The following is a 22,660-nucleotide window of genomic DNA, read 5'->3' on the forward strand; positions in this document are numbered from 1 at the left end:
TTAGAGTCAACTGAAAGCAGAAGATGCCGCTGGGTGCACGAGGTCCTCTTTCCTGCACATTGGCCCAGCTATCTCATGGCAGGGTCAGATAAAAGGGCTGGGGAAGGGGCTTATTCCTTCATAATGGTTGCTGGTCCCCTGGGAAGCCTCGAACAACAGCCCACTTAGAGGCATCTCTCTAGCAAGGCAGTGCTTCTCAAGTGAGAGTAGATGTAAACAGGAAAGCTCTGGATACGACTAACAAGACACTCATCTGTCCTATGCTGAGTTACTGCAGATAACTTCCCCGATGGCTGAAATCACAAGCCAAAATGGCGGACTCATGGTGCCATCTCTTGTCTCCTGAGTTGATCCTGCAGGATGTGGGGTGAGAAGGAGGGTCCCTGATCCCTGATCTACCTTCTACAGCTCAGTACTTAGGGTATTTATTTTATTGTTGTTGGTTTTTGTTTGTTTGGGTTTTCAAGACAGAGTTTTTCTGTTTAACAGCTCTGGCTGTCCTGGCTGAGACCAGCTGGCCTCAAACTCACAGAGATCCCCTTGCCTCTGCCTCCCAAGTGCTGGGACTGAAAGTGTGTACTACCATGCCTGACCGTTAAGGGTATTTAAAAAAAGAAAAGGTTTATTTTATCTTTGTGTATGTATCTCTGTGTCTGCCACACAAGTGTGGGTGTCCAGAGAGGGTACTGGGCCCCCTGGAGCTGGAATCAAGGGTGGCTGCATGGAGTATGGTTCAGTGGGGAAGTGCTTGCTGCACAAGCTTAAGGACCCGTCCCCCAGCACCCATGTAAAAGCCAGGAGAGACGACATACACCTGTAACCCCTACCGGGCATGACTGGCACCTGGAGGTCCACCCCCCCCAACACACACACAGTGGGCCGTACCCCAGGCAGCAAGCCAGGCAAGAAACAGAAGAGAAGACATGGGACTGGGTCCTACCTCCTGACAGCCTTCCCCTCAGAATACAAAGAGTTGCTAGGGGATAGAGGCTGAGCCTCAGCTGAAACTGGAACCCAAACCTGTCTGCTTCAAGCCCACTGGACTATGATGGTTCTTGGGAAAGAGTGATGTCTTATTGTTGGAGCGGTCTGCTTTCCAGCCTCAATTACAAGTGCTACCAGTCACTCATTCTTCCCAAACATCTGACAAATCAGAGATTTGAAGGTCCCACCTTGTGACCTTCAAAGGATTTTGAAGGTGGGATCATGACAGGAGATAAAAAAAGAGAGTGAAGAGGGGCCAGTCTCCACCTATGGGCTCACAGGAAGTAGAATGCAGGAGAAGAGAGGAAGCTGGCTAGAGAGGGTGGAGCAGAAAGACCCAAGGCAGACTGTAGCTGGAAGATGGTGGGAGACAGGAGACTGACTCCCCTCTAAGAGAGTGATGTCAGCACTTGGCAGGGCAGAAACACACCCAGAACCCACTGAAGGTGACAGGCAGGTAAGAGCAACCTCCTCCACCCTTCACAGCTTCCTGAAGACTGAGTAAGCTTGCCAGGCATGGTGCTGCAAGCCTTTAGTCCCATGTACTGGGTCCTGTGCAGAAAGTTTCTTCATTGCTGTCCCTAGAAGTCTGATGGGATTAGAAGGGGTGGTTTTGTAGGGCCCCTTCAGGGTCTTTTGGGGAGAACAATGTTCTGCTCTCTTCTAGTCCTCCCACTAGCCCCATTCTCAGTTTTCAGCTCCTTCCCATTCATGGCTGTGCTTCTGTAGGATGCTTACATTTGTAGAAATCTCCTTCATGGTGATTTTCTCTCACTGTATTTATTTTTGGCATTTTGAGATACCGTCTTTGCTATGTAGCTCAGGATAGTCTTTAACTCTCAACCTCCTGAGTGCTGGTATTAGTCTTTGCTGAGTTTGCCACTAAGTAATTAAGTGCCATGGGGAGTTCTTCCTTCTATGGGCTTCATACATATGGGCTTATACATATGAAAGATGGAAATAAGGATAATTTCTCTCCAACCTTCCCACCCTGCCTTTGGTCTGGGGATTAAATCTGGGGCCTTGTGCGCGCTAGCCAAGTGCTCTGCCGCTGAGCAACAAATTACTCCAGCCTCCAGATAGCTACAGTTCAAAAGGACAAACAGGGAAACATAACAAAATATTAGCTGTGGGTATCTTGGGATGGTGGTGTCTCCCCTCATTTTGAAATCTACAAATTATGTATGAGTCGCAGATACCACCTCTGGGACAGGTAAGTAAGTGGTTACAAGTCTCTCCAGTCTCCTGCCTGAGTGTCTTGTGTAACTTTACATTCTGAGGTGGGCAGATGAGGCAAGGCTGACACCTGCTCCTAATGAAGGCCCACCCTCCCCCATGAGATTCTGGACAGCAGCCCCAGCTCCTCTGGGACAGTGCACAGGCTAAGTTTCCAGTTCTCCTCTAAAGGAAAGGCATCTCCTGGCCTTCTGAAAAGATGGAACCTGAGATCCCAGGAGTACCAGAGACAAAGGACCCATACCCGCTCAGTGACGCCTGATGTAATTTCTAGCCAGCAAACGACAGCCACCTGGTCTGAGCTGGGCACCGTCCCAAGCCCTCTTGAGTCACTCTACCTCCCTTGCTACCATCTCTCTAGCTGTCTGCTTTTCCTCTTTCCCTTTTGGTTGGAGACTAGGCCCTTCCTTCTGTATAGGTGCTCTTCCTGCTGCTATGTAGACAAGTGTCCATGTAAGAATGGAGTCTGTGACTCTGGGTCCAGCCACTACAGAGTTACCTGGTCCAAGCCACACAGGAATGGGTAAGAGGACTGGAGCCAGCTCCCAGGACAAATGTCCCCCAGCCCAGAACTCTAACCCTTCTTGCACAATCATGCTATGTTCAGCCCTGGCTACACAAGCACCTCCACATCAGTACTTATAAAGCCAAGGCAGCTCCTGTGTCGAGCTCATCAGCGGACAAATGTTCCTTCCACATTTTTGTTTTTTGAGACAGGGTTCCACTGTGTAACTCTAGCTGGCCTAGAATTTGCTATATAGACCAGGCTGGGCTGTAACTCACAGAGATCCACCTGCCTCTCTCTCCTGAATGCTGGGATTAAAGGCCTGTGCCGCCATGCCTGGCCACCTCCACATTTTTATGCTGGTGTAGCTGCTTGCTTAAAGGTAAAGGAATGCTGTATGAATTTTTCAGTCTTTTCTGCCTAGTCTATGGCACAGCAGCAACTTAGGCTCATGATGGATGATGGCCACTGGGCTGTTATGCTCAGATCATATCAGTAGGTGGATCTGGCACCCCTTGTACTCCAGCAACAGTCCCTCATCCCTGAGCCATGGCCCCGGGCTGGGCAGCCATAACTCAGTTCCTTGACCAGCATATACTGCCTTGCTCAAGAGCTCAGACTATGATGACCCTGTTGTATGAGAGGGTCTCTCTTATGGACAGGGAGACTGCTTCCAAGCAGGGGGAAGGCCAGGCCACACAGGAAAAAGATCTGAGCAGCCTATGCCATTGGGCTTCAGAAAGTACATGGCAGAGGAGGGAACCTCTTCTAAATTGACAGATGACAGCCAGAGACCCGGTGCCAGTGAGTACCCCTCTGCTGGTCCCCCTACCCTCTCCTTACATGGAGGAGTCCTGAGGCTCAAGGATAGGACAGCAGACTGCTCAAGGTTATGTCCACATCAGAGCCAACACAGAGCCAGAACCCAGCCTCTGGTTCTCAGGCCAGAACACCTCACCTATAGGTTTGGCCTGCTCAGGTGAGCTGCTTAGGCTAGCAATTTTTCTAGTACCATTTCCCCGCTTTTTCCTAAAAACTCATTAAATACAAAATTACTCTTTAAATGAACCTTAAACAGAATTACAGTAGCCATCTACTATATCTTTATGGCTTACAAAGCATTTTCATATCACTTTGGGGGGTTAATTTGCCCAATTCCCTAATAGGATATATTAGTTTTTCCTTGTCTCAACTTGGGATCTTAACTGGAGTGATTAGGGCTCTATTGGGCAGTGCAGCTAGAGCAGGAGTCCAGGCTTCCTAATGCCAGTTTATCCTGCCACTTCTGCAAGGACCCTGGATGCAGGGAGAGATGCTCTCCCCAAGATGCAGCACTCAGCCCCCCCTACCCCAGCCCCAGCAGTTGGGAGAGAAGAATCCCAGGAGGAGCAGGAAGGAAAGGGAGGAGCTCCATCACCTACAGGTCACTCTGCAAAGGACGGTGCAGTCACAGTGGCAGAAGCAGAAGCAGTGAAAGGTCCACTCCCTGCTGACCATTACGGGCAGGACTCCTCGGCACAGTCTGCGAGGTGCCTTTCGCATCCTGGCCACTTACCTCCTCTTCCTCAGCCGCCTGGCTGGTGCAGTGGTAACCGATATGCTGTCCTGTGGGCAAGTGGGCTTCACTTTGTCAATCTTTAATGAAGCTTCCCAGCTAACCTATCAGAACCCTCCTGGCTACCTGATTCCAGCATGCTCCATGGGCCCTGAGGGACTGTGTAGACCCCTTCTGTTCACAAGCCTCAGGGTTACCAGGTGTCTGTCTGAAGGGACTTCCTGTGCCAGCTCTCCTCTTACCTGATGGAAGCAGGGTATGAGTGCAGGGAGAGGGGACAGGTGAGCAGTCAGATGAATTCCTGATTACTGTGCAGTTTTGTCAATAGCTTTTCCCTGGCCCTCCTTAGGCCTCTTGGTCCTTCGTCACCATTACATTTGCCTTTTCTCCTTTCATTCCTGAGGTCTTTCTTAGCCTTAGCAGCTCCAAGGTGTATACAGGATTGACTCCTCAACCTGCCAGCAAGCATTCATCTCTCACACTGCACTGCCACCCATGCTGTCCCCCAGCAGTACCAATGAACACTCAGCCATGCCTTAGTGCTGCCAGGCCTGTGAGTATAGTGACAGTGTCTTCTATGTGGCAGGCTGTTCCTGCTCCTTCTGTGCTTTGGTTCACAAGGACTGGCTCTGCAGTTGTTATAGTTGTGTCTTCAGGGTGTGACATGAGCACTGCTTTCCAGAGCAGAACTGCTGTGACGGCTACAGAACACCTTGCTGGCAGCTATGGCAACAAGACAGGCAAAACAGCAACAGCCAGGTTCATAGGAATAGTGGCAGGAGGGCTCACCAGGGCCTGAGATGCCAGACATCACTCCCTCCTACCCTCTAGCTGATCCTGATCCTTGAGGGGTGTGGGGGCATTTTAACTGTCATATTGACACAACCTAGAATCATCCAGGAAAAACAGTCTTGCAGAGGTCCAGAAGAGGAGAAAGCTAGTTGAGAGCAAGCAAGGATGCATTTATTCTCTCTTCACTCTAGAATGTGGCTGTGACCAGGCTTGGGTTCCTGCTTTGATGTCCCTGAAGAGATGATCTGTAACTCTGTAAACCAAACAAGCCCCCTTCTCTCCTAGGTGGCTTCTGGCCAGGGTGTTTTTATCATAGCAACAAAAATGCAACTACAATAGGGGTGCCATGGCATATAAAGAGGGAGAAGGTCAGCTGGGTGCTTGGCATTTTTTGGAGATGCAGTTGTTTTTTAATCTCCCAATAACCTCACTGATCTATTATGGTGGACTTGGATGGAGCCAGCCAGTACCCTCTGTCTGGATGATTCCTGGGGAGAACTAACAAAACAGCAACTCTGTACTTCATCACCTTCCTTTACCATCCAGGCGGCTGAGGCAATTGCTTCCTTTTCTCTCCTCCTTCTCCACTGTGGGCTTCTCTCTAGCAACAATGTGGCCTCCTGGTCAATCAACCTTCTCTGTACCTGAGCCCTCCCTGGTAGGGCCTGGTACAAAAACATACAGTGTACCCACACTCTATATGGGATACTGAAGTTTGCACTGTTTACAAGAAATGCTGACCTCCCCCACACTGTGAGTTCTCCTGCTTTTGGTCTTTGCCATCTCTCCTGAAGTGCATGTTTTCTGGCTTTTCCAGATCTAAGCCTCTGGTGTTTTCATTTGAGGGACTTCCCAACACCTCTTGCTGGCCTCTTCTCAGGCTTGCATCCCTAGACCTGTGTTCATAGGTTGAAGATCAGAAGACATAGTGCTTTCTCAGTGTTCCCTGAATAGGGACCTATAGAAATTCCTCAATGGTTCTCACAGGGAACACCTAGTTTGGGATCTGAGGCTTTTTAAATTCCTAACCTCGCTTCTGCCTCTTCTCATTAGTCTCTGTGCTGGCTAGTCTTATTTCAAGCTAGAGTTATTTGAAAGGAGGAAAACTCAGCTGAGAAAATGTTTCCGTAAGATCCAGCTGTAAGGCATTTTCTTAATTAGTGATTGATGAGGGAGGACTCAGGCCACTGTGGGTGGTGCCATCCCTGGCTGGTGGTCCTGGGCTCTATGAGAACAGACTAAGCAAGCCATGAGAAGCAGGTCAGTAAGCAGCACTCCATCTTCTTGCTCTGTTTAAGTCCCTGAAACAAGTGGTAGGATTACAGGTGTGCACTACCACACTCGGCATGCATATGAATGTTTGCCTGCACTTATATGTCTGTGCACCAGGTGCCAGGAAGGTCAGAAAATGGCTTTGGATCTCTTGGAACTGGAGTTACAGAGGATTGTGAGCCCCCATGAGGGTGCTAGGAATCAAACCTGGGTCTTCTGGAAGAGCAGACAGTGCTCATAACCACTGAGCCATCTCTCTAGCCCCCTTGGACAACTTTGTAACTGGTAAGCTTCTATTAATGTTCTAAGACCCACAGCAGGCATAGTGTTAAGGTGAAGGTATGAAGTGCCTCTAAAAGTTAATGTGTTAAAGGTATGGCAGCGCCATTGAGAGGTAGTAAGTAAGGGGCAAAGTCAGAGCAATGTGTTATTAAGTTGTGGGGCCTAGATTGAGGATGTGTGTCACTGGTGTGCCCCACCCCTTCTTGGCCTCCATGAGGTGAATGCCCTCTTCTCCATGCCCTTCCACCACAATCTGTCTTATAGAACTGAGACTTCTGAAACCAACTGAGTCAAGCATTCATTCCTCGTTAAGCTCCTTAAGTACTTTATCATAGTAACAAAACAAAACAAAACGAACAAACAAAAAACTTCCACATGCCCACCTGTCTAAGGAGCCTGCTCATTTCCTTTGCCTGCACTCTAGGCATTTGCTCTAGGATTCTATAAGCCCCTAATTTCCTTCCATCACAGCACAGGATGATATATACAGCCATAAGTCTCTTTTCTTAACCTGGCTGTGAGCTTGGGGCCATTTCTAATTCACCTTGCTATAGAAAGCTAGAAATCCCAAAACAGAAGCTCAGTAATTCACAGCCGCTACTCAATTCAAAAAATGACACTGGCTAGGTACTAGGGAACAGGCACTGACACAAATGATGCCCAGCTTATAATTGAGAGACAAGCCAGGCCATGAGAGATAACACATATGAAGAAAAATGAGAGAACTGTGGCAACTTGTCATTACAGACTATCTCTCTGACTGGATGAACTTTAGGCAGAGTTCCCAGTGAAGTGAGGGAAGGAACTGTGACCTTAATGATCTACTCAGTGTGTAGGTCCCGAGTCAAGCCCTTGCATTTCTGGTAGGAGGCCAGTGCATCTTGATAAACATGGGCAAGGTGGAATATTGAAAGGGAATTCAGAAAAGCAGCAAGGACCAGAGCATCTAGACCCTGCAAGGGCTTGGACTTCACTCTGAGCTAAGACTGAGGGCCCTGTGAGTTCTGAGTAAGATGTGACTAGGTTGTATTGAGCTGGAAAGATCTGCTTGCTGTGTGGAAAGAGACTCAAGTGGGCTGAACATAGGAGTAAGCAAATTGACTAGGTGGGCGCTATAGAAACCCAGGTGTTTTGAATGAATAGCTAGATGGACGAATGCAGGGAGCAGACAAGCAAGGCGGGCACAAGCCTCATCACATACCATACCTACTCTAGAAAGTGAAGGTTGCACCTCAAGTTCAGGACTTGTCTTTCTGAACCCTGGAGATGGTTATTTACCACAATATCTGAGGCGGCTCTTCAGACACAGAGCTGAAGTTGGCAGAAAAACAAAACAAAACAAAAAAACAACTACTTTTAAAATTATTGTTGTGTGGTTTTTATTTCTTTTGAGACAAGGATTCGTTATGAAGTTCAGGTTGGTGTTAAACCCAAAGCAACTCTCCTGCTTAGCCTCCCAAGTGCTACGATCTAGGTGTGCCTTACCACACCAGGTCTGAAGTTATCCTGTAGGACAGAGGTTATACCTGCTATGAGAGCAAAGGAAAACAGACATAAACGAATTCTCCTCACATTCTTTGCCATCAAGTGAAGTGTTCATAATTAGTCCCTGAGGAAGGTCGGTTATTGTCAGGCAGACAGTCTCTTTGGGAGGCAGTATGATGGGCAGAGGCCTGGAATGAACACTGAAGTATTTCTCACTAGTGTAGCATTCGGCAGATTGTAGGATGCGGTGACCCTTTGTTCCCTCATTCTTAAAGTAGAGGCAATAATTCCTAACATCTCTATAGAACCCAGGAGAAACAACGAAGACACAGGGAGGACAGGAGACTATACAATGACAATGTGGGCAGAGAGGCCTTTTCCTTTCTGTAGGGACCTTACTATAGTCTCAGAGATGTCACACCAGCAATGGGAGCTCCAAAGGGACCAGGGGGCACCAGGAACAACATAGATTGTGTATGAACGACGCTTCATTCCTTATAAGCCACACTCTTGTCTCCCTTAGTATAACTTGAGCCTCAAAAGAGCAACCACAAACTGGGCAAGCTGGGCTCAGTGGTGCACTCCTATAATCCCAGCACTTAGGGAGGCAGAGGCAGGAGGATCTCTGTGAGTTCAAGGCCACCCTGGTCTACAAAGTAAGTCCAGGATAGCTACACGGAGAAGGCCTGTCTCAAAAACAAAAACGAAGGGCGGGGGTGGCGGCAGCATTAGCTACTTTCCATTTGTTTACCCATCCATTCATTTATTTATTATTTATGTGCATATGTATGGAAGTCAGAGTTCAACTTTCAGGAGTTGGTTCTTTCCTTCCACCATTGTGGATCCTGGGGATGAACTGTGGTTGTCAGGCTTGGCAGCAAGCACCTTCATCAACTAAGCCATCTGGTCAGCTCTTGTGTCTACTTTAAAGATAAGGGAAGTAAGACTTGGCACAGGGGTGTGGAGAAATGGATTGCTTTGGGTCCACAGTTGCTAAGTATAACAGAGTGTGCAACAATGCAGGCAGCTAGGGCATATAGGGTCCCCTGCTTCCGGTCTCTGCCCCTCCTCTTAGCTGCCTGTGTTGACTGTAGGTAGCTCATGTTGCCTGGCTGCTCTCCGAGTCCCAGGAGGACAGGAGTGCATTGGGGGTATGCTCTGGATCCCTGTCTCACACTCTCATTGGGCATGTGGTGTTCCAGGAAGCTTGAAGCCACAATGGCATGTTGCCATTCATGTTAAGGAAGCAACATTGGTGCTGGAGGAAGAGGCAGCTTCTTTTTTTTTTTCCTCCTGGGATGTAAACTGTAGATGAGCCAGAAGTACTTTAAGGGAGAAGACCACAGCAGAACTGAGATGCTCAGAGATCAAGGGTTCCATGGAGGGCACAGCCTTTCCTCAGATCTTCATGTAAACTCCCAAGTCACCTACCCAGTCCCCAAAGAGACCTGTCCCCTATCCTATGCATTGTCACATTAGTGGGTGTTGATGCAAACTCCTGCTTTGTAAGGAGAGGGATTTCAAGCTGCTGTAGTGATTTTCAGGTGACAAAGAACTTGTACAATGCCTCCTGTTGTCCTCACAACACCCCTGTGAGGTAGGTTTGACAACCCATTTCACAGATGGAGAAGCAATTTTAGAAAGGTAAGTGTCTTGCAAAAGATCTGGAGAACAGGCCTGTCCTATGGGAGGTATGGAGGTTTCTGTGACCACAAATAAGCACTAGGGGAACCAGGAATGCTAAACATACAGGGTTATCCCTTTAAAGGGAGAGATGTATCACCTGCTACCCACCAGAAGGCTAGGACCACACGTGGTTAATAGCCTGGGGACCCTTGTGCTGTCTATGTAGTCAAGACCACACCAGATCCTCCCCGAGACCCTTATCATGAGCTTCTTCTCAATCTATGAACCTATCTTTATGAAAGATGTCACGTGTACTTTACAAAGAGTTTTGATGTAGTTACATCTTGAAGCTTGTGTATATAGGAATGAATTAATTATCACCAGGAAAGTTTATACCAAATTGTGCTGTGCTTAAATGTGCCTAAACTAAATTACTCAGGGTCAGACTCCTGAAGTTTGAACCAGCACCAGCTACTTAGTCATGTTGGACTGAGCTACTTTTGTATCTCCTACAGACTGTTACTCTGCTGGCCACGGTGGCCGCAGAGACCCATGCTCTGTCCAGGTCGGCATCCAAAGCTCCTTTTGCAGCTCATACACCTCATGGTGACAGGTCCTTCACCAGGGCTGCTTCTTGTTTTGAGGTGGTGTGCTTCTTGGTTTGGGGTGGTGCTCAGCAGGCCAAGGTGACGGGTGCGATTTCTGTGTGAGACAATTCTATTGACCATGTCCCTCAATCACAGATAGCACCCCTCACCTTGAGCCTGGTTTCACAGGTGGCAAATGGTGCTCGTGGTTCAGGAGCTTCATCGTGGTCTTCAGAAGAAGGCACAGTGGCAGGACTGTGGAGTATGTGCCACAGGGTGCAGAATATGACACAGGAACACATAGTGAACCTGCTTCTTCCCTCCCTCTCCCCCTCCCTCCCACCATCCCTCCCTCCCTCCTTCCCACATACACCACAAACACTTGCATGCCAGTCTCTTTAGGATGAAGATAATATAGACATGGAAGGCAGGGCATTTGCACCAGAGAGCTCATAGGCTAGCCCAAAAAACCAATGGTTCTGGCCAATGGGACAGCAGCAGTGTATTCATGGCCAGAGAAAGGATTCAAGGTTCTCTGATCACGTGGGACAGAGTAACAGACAGAGCAATACAAAAGACAGGTCGCCAGCAGGAGAGAGCACTGGACAAAGGCATGAAGTAAATCAAAGGCAGTGTGCACTGTGGAGGGCTGTGAAGAGCAGGTCTTAAGAAGCGCTGGCAGCGAGGCCAGATGGATGCTTGGCCCTTGTCCGGAAAGTGAAGGAAGAGGGACTTACACTTCAGGAGAGGGACAGTAAAGTATATGGGACCGAGGGAGGAGGTAGGAGACGATGAGATAAGAGTTCTGGGACACACCCAGTGCACACACTTCCTCTCCAAATGTGGTCTGAGGCACCTGAAGCTGAGTTAAGGACTAGGAGTTAGTAAATTAACGCCAGCATACCACACCTGGTCCTGGCTTGCTCCCCAAGCCTGGTTAGGGTGTACTGAAGGCTCCTATATCAGAGATCATTCTGGATTTTGAGGTTCTAGGGATAAACAGGACCATTTTTAAATTTCCAGACCTGACTGAATCCATGTGCTGGAACTGTGCTGTGCCAAGTGTCAAGATAGAGGCAAAAGAAAATAGCGCCATGGGGCACATTGGGGAGAGTGAGGAACTAGGGAATCTGAATAGGTCAGACACGTGAGGAGGGAGAAGGAAGGGGTCAAGGGTGGGGAAGGCACAGCGGGAGCAAAGTGTGAAGGATATGTGTATTGTTGGCATGGAGTGATACACAGACCCTGCTTCCCTCTAGTGAGGTTGGTGGACAAGCACACGGTTCCACCCTTATGGTGTGGCCACTAGGGGGCAGGGCAGACAGGGTGACATGGAAGCTCCTGAACAAAGCCCTGGGAGGAGGTGTGACCTTGGCTCTAAGCAGCCAATAGCCCCACAGCCAGGGAGATGCAAAAACATTTCAGGAGTCCTATCTCTTTGAGGGAAAAGTTTGATGATTTCTAGCAAGATAAGGTTTGTGAGAAGCAAAAGTGAGGCTGACTTTAAGAATCTCTAAGGCTTTAGACTTCTCCCAGCTCCACAGTGAGGATATAGACCATCCTAGTCACAAAGCATGCTGCAGCCAGCAGGCCACTGGGCCCTGCGGGGAGGAGGGTTGGGCTTGATAAGGCCTGCTGTATCTACCTGAGCCTGGCTTGAGTTTGGAGACCTGTCTTTAGCTTCGGATTTAAGAGGCGCTACTTCCAGGCAAAAGTGATTGAGCATATCCACCTTAAAATCACCCTTGCCTGGTACCTGTTAGGTGGAGTTTTGTCGATGGCCCACCTGTCCTTGCACTACCTAACCTTGCCCTCTACGTCATCTTACCTCACTTCCTTAACCCTGCCCCCTGACCCAAACCAATAAAAAGGACTGCTTTATTCAATAAACCGAGTTACTGCTTCAACAGATCTCCTGGCTCGGTGGTGTTTTATTCCCTGGGGCATCCGGGGAGGTCCGGGCCGTCACCATCCTGCTCAGCCACAGAGGGCGTCCAGCTGGACTGGCCACCCTCCTCTCAGCTCCACCTGCTGGGTACTGACTTGGCAGACTGGTGCCCCGTGTGCGGATCCTGCTCGACGGAAGAACGCTGACGGGCCAACTGGTCTGCGGGTGAGTGTACCCCCGTTAAATATGGGGCAGTCCTCTTCATTTCAGAAAAGTAGGGCTTCAATCTGCTTGAGGGACGGCTGTGCGGACAGGCTTATTTCCTGCAGTCGGGTTTGCAGGGGCAGTGCCTCACCAGGTTGGGGTGAGGGTTTTCTAATAAATCTTTTACCTCAAGCAACTGCGTAAGGCAGTGGCGGAGGATGGGCCCCATTCACCTTGGGCTGAGAGCATCCTTGAGGGGCTGAGGCATCGGTCGTGCACTACAGTACTGATGGACCTTTCTACAAGGAGGAAAGCAGGGTCCAGGGGGACACAACTAACAAGCTAACCCCAGGTGCCTATCACTTAGGGAATGCTTTAGGGCACAGCTGACCAGTATTCCACAGGCCTCCAACAGGCCGCTCTCCCAGCCCCTAATCAGGAGCAAGTTAGAGCGGCAGGCTTGGCAGCCTGGAGGAAGCTAGATGAGGGGCCTCTAATTTGGCTCACCTGGAAGTCTTGTACCAGTCCTCTTACAGTCAGTTTGTGAGCAGTGGGGAGTGTTTCCTCACACCTTCCTGTGACACTCCTTTCCAGCAGGCACAGAATTATTGCCTCTCTTAGTTTCTTCTGACTATGGCCACCCTCTTCCCTTCCCACTCTGGAGTTGAGAAACCGAACAGCCCTGGTTTCCTAGCTGGAGACTCTCCTGTTTCCCCACTGCCTCCACGTCCTTTTAGCTTCTTTTCTTCCACCACCTGGGCCAGGCAGGGAAAGGCAACTACCAACCACTGAACTGTAACCACAACTCCAAAATCCAGTGAGGTCCCTACTCAAAATCTTCCCCTCAAATTCCTCACAAGAAGCAAACCGTTTCGGGAATTCTTACAGACGTGGACAAAAACAAAAGGGGGAATCATTACCTCCACGTGATTAATTGAAAAAGGCACTATTTATTTTAAATATTTGAATGTTTAATATTAATTTTAAATATTTTAAATAAAAATGGGCAATTACAGCCATTGGTGGGATGCTTTGGGATGTTAAGGGGAAGATACAATTGTTTTATTATCAGTCAGTTCTGTTGTGAGGTCAGGAAGGATGAACACGTGGAGAAGGAGAGCACATATACCAGCTTTTTGGACAAGTTCTTTAGTAGGAAGGAAGATTCTGAAATACAAAACTGAGCTGGTTAAGGAAGGGAAGTGTAGGGAGAGAGGACGGGAGGCAGGCCTTCTGAGTGGCAGTGGGGAGTTCTTCCTGAGCAATCACTCCCCGGTTCCCCACTCAACCTCTTCCCGACCTTTCCACGGGGGACTGCTTTTGGGACTGGCTTTCATGGCCTCCTGCCCTATATTCTTCCTCTACTCGGACCCTTACTTCTCTTCCCTCTCCTACTTACCCTTGGGCCATTCATTCTTAACAAGCTTGTACAGTTCATCCAGCAGAGGTTAGAGGCAATTAAGCTACATCAAGTAGAACTACATTATCATCCGTTAGCTACTCGGGAATCCAACTCTGCCTAGGACCAGGCATCGTCCTAGAAAAGACCCTCCTCTGCCCTCCATTTGACCAATGATGGGTAAGACCCCAGACATGCTGGGGCATCCTAAGGCAGGTCCTGGAGGAGCTTCTGACAAGCTGGCTACATGGTACTCAATGACGGGTACAAGGGCCATGTCCACTGTCAAATAAAAAAAGGGGGAAATGTTGGGCTTGATAAGGCCTGCTATAGCTACCTGAGCCGGGCTTGAGTTTGGAGACCTGTCTTTACCTGCCAGATACTGATCCTACGGGGTGTGTGTGTGTGTGTGATGACCATCAGGTCTTAACACCCAGGATAGGTCATTACCTGCAGTCTGCATATGAAAAGGGTGCACTGTGCTGTTCTGAGAGGTCACTTTCTGTCACCAAAACTGGCCCAGAATGGACTGTTCACCAAACTGTGAGATTTCTCTTCCTTTTCCTTTCCCTTCCTTCTTTCTTCTTCCTTTCTTTTTCTCTTTCAGAGTCTTGCTACATAGCATCAATAGAGCAAAGCTATATTGGTCATTTCAAGGTGGGTCCCTGGCACTCCTCAGACAACCAGTGTAGAATTAGCCTAATCTAATCCTAAACCTGCAGCCTTGCCTTTGACTGTTCATCCTCCTGCTCCTTTTCAGACCAGATCTAACATCCAGGGTTTTCCCAGGCTGCAGCTTCTGGCAGCAAGTTCATGCTTTTAAAGGAACAGTCTACTTCCACTGTGAGCTTGGACACACGAAGTGGCTAACCCGTAACTTCAGGCTGAGGCTGTTCTGCCCTTATTTGTCTTCAAAACTCCTGTCATTAGCATTTTTATCTCCATGATCTCATTTCTGGCATCACAGTCCAGATGGGAAACTGAGGCAAGTCTTGCCCTGTCAGATGCCCTGTCAGCAGCAGCAGCAGCAGGTCTGCTCCCCTGTGAAATTCAATTTCACACCATTGTTGCACGCACTGTGACTCAGGCTCGAGGGTACAAAAGTATCTCTAGTATACCCACAAGAAGAGGTCTAAGTTCTGAATATGGTAGTCTTCCTCCTCAGAAGCACGTGTGGGCCCTGCACTACAGGTACGGGGAAGGTGTGCTCACTAACAAGAACTAAAAGGGAAAAGATGTCCTGCACCTGCCTGCTTCCCAAAGCTCTGCCCAGTTCCGCACTCCAGGAGGAAAGGGCATTTCACACCCAGACTGCCTGGGATAGTGTGAGAACCCTTGGGTAGAGACCTAGTTTTAATCTACTTTGTGTAAGCCTCACCCTGGATTGCGCATTAGTTCTGTCACCTACAAAATGTAAACTTGAGGCAGGTAGGGAATACTTTGGTGGCCTGTGGCCCTGTTTGGTTTTGGTTTATGCACTTTTCTCTTGTAGTACTGCACCTGGAAAACTAGCTCTTACACCTGCATGCACTATGCACACATCCCCTCTCCGAACAACGCACATAACAACTTTAGAACCCTCTCAGAGCACCACCTGCATGACATCAGACTACATGTATCCGCCGCCGCCCCCAACAGTAGTATAAGTTCCTCTGCCATTTGTAGTCATCAAATTTGGATAAGTTTCTATATAAGTGTATTCCTAATATATCCAGATAGGTAAAAGAAAAGAGCTGCTCTGGCCTGAACTGATTTTGACTGTAAAGAGCAAAACCGTCTAGGTAAACTTTTAGGAAGAACTTGTATTTCTTATCTTAGGCCAGTGCACAATAGGGTGTGCATACCGTATCATCACATCAGATACACGACGAGACATGCACAGTGGAAAGTGATTATGTGATCTAGTCTATCAATCAAAACAACCACCCAAACTACACCCTTTAGAAACTACTTCTTCCTTTTGCTACACCCCATAAGAGGAAGCCTCAGACAATGACTAGGGCCTCTGAGTGGCTCCTATTGGCCTGCTGTCAATGTGTTCCCGAATGTACTGTGGACATACCCCTCTCTGAACAATGTACCTAACAACCCCAGAACCTCCTCAGATCTTTAAACTGCGCAGTGGCTTTGACATAGATAAGTTATCTTGCTATTTTTTTTTTTTAAACAAATCTGAGTGAGTGCTGATTTTCTAGTTCTCATGAACCTAGAGATACCTAACTACCGATAACAAACTTGGCTTCATGACACCTCAGGCTCCTTTTCCAGTTTCAACGTACAGACCCCATCTGTGACTGGACATCTGCCTTTGGAAATGTCAGCTTTGAGGGGAAGGAGGCCAAGTCCCACCATCTAGGTGCCCTGCTTTAAGCACTATCCCAGCCCTGCTCTCCTGAAACAACTTTATCACAAAATGTCTGTGGTGAGTCTTTGAGAGAACTAAAGTCTGAGAGAATGCCGATGGGAACAGAGTGGTTTAGGGTGGGGGAATGGCCCTCAAGGACAATCTCCCTGGCACAATGCATTACACAATAGTCAGGTCACATAACCACCACTAGTGCATGGCATTATGACCATCTGCAGATGTTGCAACATGCTCAGGGCCCAAGCAGCAAAACAAAATTGAGGCAAGGCAGCTTGTTTCTTCCTACCATGCTATTCTCCTCTGATACGTGCTGTCTCAGTTTGAATGGAAAAACAATGTTCTTTCTCACCCTGTTCCTTTTCCTCAGGATCATGTCTGTGGTTGGGACCAAACGCTTACCATGCTTCTTCCCTTTAAGGCTCAGTTTCCCCCACTGTGAGATGGGGCATTGCTAAGTGACAATGAAATGAATCCACAGACATGGAACAAGGAGGGAGTTTGATTTTACATAGCTTCTAGGCCAAGCAGTTCTCCAGCCTCTCAGAATTGAAGCCCTTCTCTATAACCAACACTTTAAAATGTCTCCTGTATTATCCTGAAATGCAATTCAAGGATTATATAACTACTCTACATCAGAAAATCTGGGTACCACCTTAAGAGTTCTGTAAAGGGAGGCAGAGAAGTCATCTATAATAAAGTATCCACTGTGTAGGTAAAAGGTCAGACACACCTACAGCAGGAGGTAGAATCAGAGAGCTGCCTGCACCTGCCCACAGATTGAAGAAATGTGGCTGCTGCAGACAGATTTGTTACAGGGAGTCATCTGGATGACTAAATTATCACAGTTACAACATTGGAGATAGGGTTTTCCAAAAGAAACCAACTCCCAGTAAAGTTACAAACAGAATCAAACAGTTTCTCTTTGATATAACCCACAGTTATATTCCTAGAAAGTTTAGTCCGTTTTAGAACTGTTTACAACATCATACTCTTTTCTTAGAATAGAGTTAAGTCTGTTTTCTAGATGCATGCATTTGATCAGACAGGTGGTGAAGCAATTCTTCATGTGCAGATCTGACCTGCATGCTGGAATGTGCTTAGCTGGCATGGCCTGCTAGGCCACATACTTTTAGCAAATACCTTTGTTTCTATGCTTTCCCTGTGGAACAATCTTCATCTACGCCAACCCTGCCATTTTGGAGTCTAGAACATCAGTGACCATAAAGAAAAAACAGACAAAACCCTGAACTTTGCGGTGCAGCACTGGAGCTGGGCTAGAACCCTGCCTGCTGCCTCCAGGATTCTGGAACACTGGACTCCTCCTATTCACTCAAGTGAATTAAAAAGGGTCTCCCTGCTGCTGGAGAGTAAATCTGAGGTGGAGAGAAAACTGAGCAGGACATAGTATGGAGGAACAATGGTAAACATCTCTGCTTGGGGCTGAGCAAACCAACAGTGCAGGCAGAGACAGTCTGAATACTTTCTGGAGGTGGTCAGCAACAAGGCAAACAACCAACTCCAAAGCCCTCCTTGTTCTTCTCATTCTCCGCAAGGGACCGAAACGATGGCATGAGCCAGACTCATTGTCCCACCTGAGTTCTGACCCTCAATATGAGAGGCCTTCCAGGGGCTGCAGCATAGGCACAGCTCACCAAACCTGGCCTTGCACCTTCCCTGACCCCTGAAAGCATAGTTGCAGAAGCACTGGACTTCAAAGCAGCAAACCTAACTTTGACAGGCTATATCAAGAGGTGGCAACTATCTAGCTCATTTAAATGCATTTGTAGGATGCTGCGGCCCAGGAACCTCCAGTAAGTTGCTCAAGCCTTCCTTGGCTGGAATGCGGCCAACCAGAGCTCAAACCAGGCAGTGTGACTCCAGGCTGGGTCTATAGTCACCATGCTCCATCGCGGTTAAGATGCCTGCCAACTGTAAGGCCACGTCTGAGGCCAGCAAGACAACCATGATGGGCCTTGAAGGCCTTGTTCCTTCCTCCAAGCTGCTGTTGCAAAGGTACGAGGAAGTCATGAGCACTTTAGTGCTCTGCTCAGGTGTGTTTGCTAGTCCCAATCAAGCCTTACAGGATCATCAGCAGCCATGCTTTCAATTTCAGCCAGCTGCTCTACACCTGTACCCAGGCCCCAGACACGCTGCATTATGTTTTGCTTTTGTTTTTGATTTGACACACACAAGTTCTCCTCCCTCTACTTCCGCAACAGCAGCTCCTCCACAATAAGCCTTGCTTAGTGCAGTCCTTGTCCTGAAGCTCACATTGCCATTGCTGCTGTCGTGGCCTCCTCTACAGCCCAGATGGACAGTAACTTGTTTCCTTTTGTAGCCCCCAAGTACTTTGCACATACTTTTATTCTAGCACTTACTGCACAACACTAAAGTTAGCTAGTCATGAATCTGTGGACTCTAAACTCTAAAGTGCCTTGAGGGTAGGACTCTACTCACTCCTTAGCCACTCTGCCTAGCCAGTTTCTCAGCAGGTGTGTGTCCTGGGACATGGCCATCCTCCTTCCAACATATAACATTCCTCAAAGACGGAGGGACTCAGGAGCACTTTAGTACAGAACTGCACTTCACAAAGGGCACATTATTCCCTCTTCCTCATTCTCAGTCATTACTATGAACCTCAAGTAACAGGCTTCTGAGGCTCTATATCATGTCAGCAGTGAAGCGGCCATGTCCAGATGCCAGGCAGCCCGAGCCAGGACACAGATGGAACAAGAGAGTCTAGCATCTAGTAAAGACAAAGCCCTGCTTACCTCCTTCTTGGGAATTCATGATGTTCAGGGCAAAGAGCATCGCATTGGAGAATGTGGTTGCTTCTTCCTTACTTGCAAAGTTTAAGCCATAGACCTGACGGGCATCTCGCCACTGATGGAAGGTGGGTGTTGCCTGATTGTACTTCAGCCCTTTCACGATTGAATAATTGATCACAACCTGGAGGAGAAAAGAGAGAAATACATGTAAATAAATAAAATGTAAGTGAGCTGGAGGGAGCTGCCACAGGGCAAAGACACTGTATCCTTTCAATCACGGAAGAGGGGGTGGGGGAAGCAGGGGAGGTGGGGAGGATCTCAGAAGGGAAAGGGTGATTAGGCCATTTCAGACCACAAGTGAACAGCTGCAAAACTTGTTTAACTAACAATGTTATTTCACTTAACAAGGTCTGAGCTGGGGTCAGGTTCCCTGGCTGTCTGGTCCAGACCTTGTCTCTTGGCTCTGCCCCTTAAGGGACCAATGCAGTTTTCTGAGGCTCAGTTTCTCCAACAATAAGATGGAAGTAGTAAATGCTGCCTTACTGATCTTGTAAGGATTCTGAAAGGATCTCCTGCTGCCAGATAACTTATCTATACTTTATCCATATTTCCTAGATATGAAGCTCCTTAAGTCTTCTGCAATTTGGTCTCGGTTTCACACAGCCCTCAGCAGAGTGTTCAGAGTTTATAAGAAATGATTTCTAGTGTCAAGGATGACTTGTAGAAATTAATGCATTACACAGACATACTGCCTCATTACTATCTTTGTTATTATCAACAAAGGCACCATGCTCTGTCAGGTGTAGTGTAAAGCCAGTCAGGGAAAGAAAGGTCAAGACAGAAGTCAGACATTCAGGGGCCTGTGGCTGGCAGAGACTCAACAGCAGGCCTGCTGGCCTCTAGACCTTTGCTCTTTTGGACACGGAAAGAGAACGATTTCAGACTATTTAGTAAATGGCACTCCTCGAAGGCAGTGGTGATCTGATGACACTCAGAGCTGCAGCCATCATTCTGCCATATGACCCTCCTACTAAGAGTCTTCTTGCCTGTGCAGTGGGAGAATATGGTAATGGTTTGTTGCTCTCCCTAACTGCTCAGACTGCTGTACTACTGGATCAGGCAAAGTCAGAGAACAGCAATTATGGAGAATATGTAGAACAGCACCATCCCAGACCTCTATCATGTGCAAGATGGACTTGGGTCTACCTATAATGGAGTGAAAAAGTGATATGAGCCACTGGACACACCTGCATTAAGGAGAGGAGTGTAATGATTTCACAACTGTAAACTGTACGAACTTTACTGTGTAACTTTGTACAATTGCTACATAGCTACAGGCAGGGATTTTGGCTAATGTCTGTCTACAGGTTCCTGAGCAGCAGATTGATACATGTGTACTGGTAGGCAGAAGACCAGAGTTGGGGTTGACTAGTTTAGTTTTAGGCCACTGAAAAAGGGCTTGAGCTTTTGTGAAGTGTATATGTGAGATGAACTGCCAAGTGAGCATGGTTAAAATGGCTCTTAAGGTTAGGGGCTGGAGTCATGTAGAGCCAGAGAGCCAAGACCCCGCTTCATCTGTCCCCTGTGTTCAATTTTTCCTCTATAGTTCTGACAGACATTAAGAAAGCAGCACAAGCTAAAAGAGAAAGCTGTGAAGAAGAGGGCTGGAAGTGAGGTTGTTTGAGAGAGAACAATTCAAGACTGCTGGGGGAGATGCTAGGAGGAAGTGAGACTTCCGAGTCTATGAGGTGAGATGCCTGACTCTCAGAGGGGACTAAGCTGTGCAAGAGTCAGGAGGAAGATAATAACCAGCCCAGGTACACATAGAGTGTGGCCAGCAGAATCACTGAAAAGAATTCAAAGGGCTTCGGAATTCTCTTTAGAGTTGGGAAGTCAGTGGCCAGAGAAAATAAGTGACTTGTACAATTTACAAAAATGAGAGCTGGAGTCAGGCTGAGTCTGCAGAGAGGACTCCATGCTGTGGCTCACTGCCAGTGAAATGAGCTGACACTCTTCTCTAATTTCCCGTGACCTGACTCTGACCTCCGGGGCCTCCTGGGCTGGCTCTGGCTGCACAGGGCCTTGTTGGAGAAGTGTGTCACCTGGAGGTGGGCTTTGGGGTTTCAGAAGCTCAAGCCAGGCCCAGTGTCACTCTCTTCCTGTCGCCTGCTGATGCAGATGTAGAGCTCTTAACTCCTTCTACAACACCATATCTGCCTCTGTGCCACCATGCTTCCTGCCATGATGATAATGGACTAAACCTCTGAAACTATTAAGTCAGCCGCAATTAAATATTTTCCTTATTAAGAGTTGCTGTGCTCATGGTGTCTTCTCACAAGAAACTCTAATATACTTGTAATACTGTACAGCTGTTGGCTGCAGTTTCCCAACATAAATCAGGTCAAGCTAGTTAACAATGCTAATAAAAATCCCTATTTTCATTCATTTCTGTCTGCTTGTTCAGTATGCTACTTGAAGGCATGATTAGAATCTTCAAGTAGGCTTTTCAATTAGTCAGTTTCCTGAAACCTTTAGACTGGTCCATTTCTGCTTTATATATTTAGAACATGCATTATTAGATGCATTCAAATTCAGGGCTGCTGTGACTTCTCTTTCAGTGGAGCCTCTTCTTAAAAAGGTTGTCTCCTTTGGAATACTTATTGGCTATCATATCTGACATATATACCAGCTTATTATGGTAGTGTTTATAACTTTCCACATAGGAGCTCATAATCACACTGTATGCCCATTTTATTTTAGGGCGTGTAGGAGTACATGGGAGTGCCTTTCCTGCCTTTTTTTCCCCCTTGCCCTTGAAACACCAAAACAGGGTTTTGAGGCTTCTAAGTAAAAATAATCTAAAGGTTTTTTACAAAGAAAGAAGCTTAATGGTAGAGAACAATGTTCCTGGCCCCCGAACTATTGGCTAGACCTAAAAAACAATACAGGTTAGTAAAGACTCTGAGACCCAAATCTCTATCTAATGACAGAATAACCTTTTCAAATCTTACCTCATCTCATGGGCTCACAGTGTAACACAGCATCTTCCAACAATCTTGTTAGTCTGTTTTTGTTACTACAATGAAGCTAACTTTATAAGGAAATTAAATCTATTCAGTTCACAGCACTGTTCATCAGAAGTGACCAAATGATGTGATGGGTATGGAAAACTTGCCACAAGAGAAGTCATCAACAAAGGGCTGCAGCTGTGGCTTGGTGGTAGAGCACCTGCCTAGAATGCATGAAGCCTTTGCTGACCTTAGCTCCATGGGATGATGAGTAAGATTTCTAGCCTCAGTTCCAGATTTTTAAAAGAAAGAAAGAAAGAGAGAAAGAGAGAAAGAGAGAAAGAGAGAAAGAGAAAGAGAGAGAGAAAGAGAGAGAGAGAGAAAGAGAGAGAGAGAAAGAGAGAAAGAGAGAGAGAAAGAGAAAGAAAGAGAGAAAGAGAAAGAAAGAAAGAAAGAAAGAGAGAGAAAGAAAGAAAGAGAGAGAAAGGAAGAAAGAGAAAGAAAGAAAGAGAAAGAGAAAAAAAGAGAGAGAAAGAGAGAGAGAAAGAGAGAAAGAGAAAGAGAGAAAAAGAGAGAAAGAGAAAGAGAGAAAGAGAAAGAGAGAAAGAGAGAGAAAGAGAGAGAGAGAGAGAGAGAGAAAGAGAGAGAGAGAGAGAGAAAGAGAGAGAGAGAGAAAGAGAGAGAGAAAGAGAGAGAGAAAGAGA

General features: G+C 47.4%; 2 protein-coding genes across 6 annotated transcripts in view; one reads left to right on the plus strand and one right to left on the minus strand.

The window, feature by feature from the left end:
* Positions 1-22,660, plus strand: part of Degs2 (delta 4-desaturase, sphingolipid 2) — a 102,547-nt gene that overhangs the window by 28,983 nt on the left and 50,904 nt on the right. The gene's annotated exons all lie outside the window — the stretch shown is intronic.
* Positions 1-22,660, minus strand: part of Evl (Enah/Vasp-like) — a 122,763-nt gene that overhangs the window by 16,447 nt on the left and 83,656 nt on the right. For all 5 annotated transcript variants that reach the window (XM_055592833.1, XM_055592831.1, XM_055592830.1 and 2 more), the window contains one exon: positions 18,952-19,129. In XM_055592833.1, the coding sequence (XP_055448808.1) occupies positions 18,952-19,129 (178 nt within the window). The remainder of the gene's footprint in view (positions 1-18,951; positions 19,130-22,660) is intronic.

Source organism: Psammomys obesus, unplaced genomic scaffold, assembly GCF_907164565.1.
Source record: "Psammomys obesus unplaced genomic scaffold, mPsaObe1.curated_primary_1811, whole genome shotgun sequence".
Taxonomy (NCBI): Eukaryota; Metazoa; Chordata; class Mammalia; order Rodentia; family Muridae; genus Psammomys; species Psammomys obesus.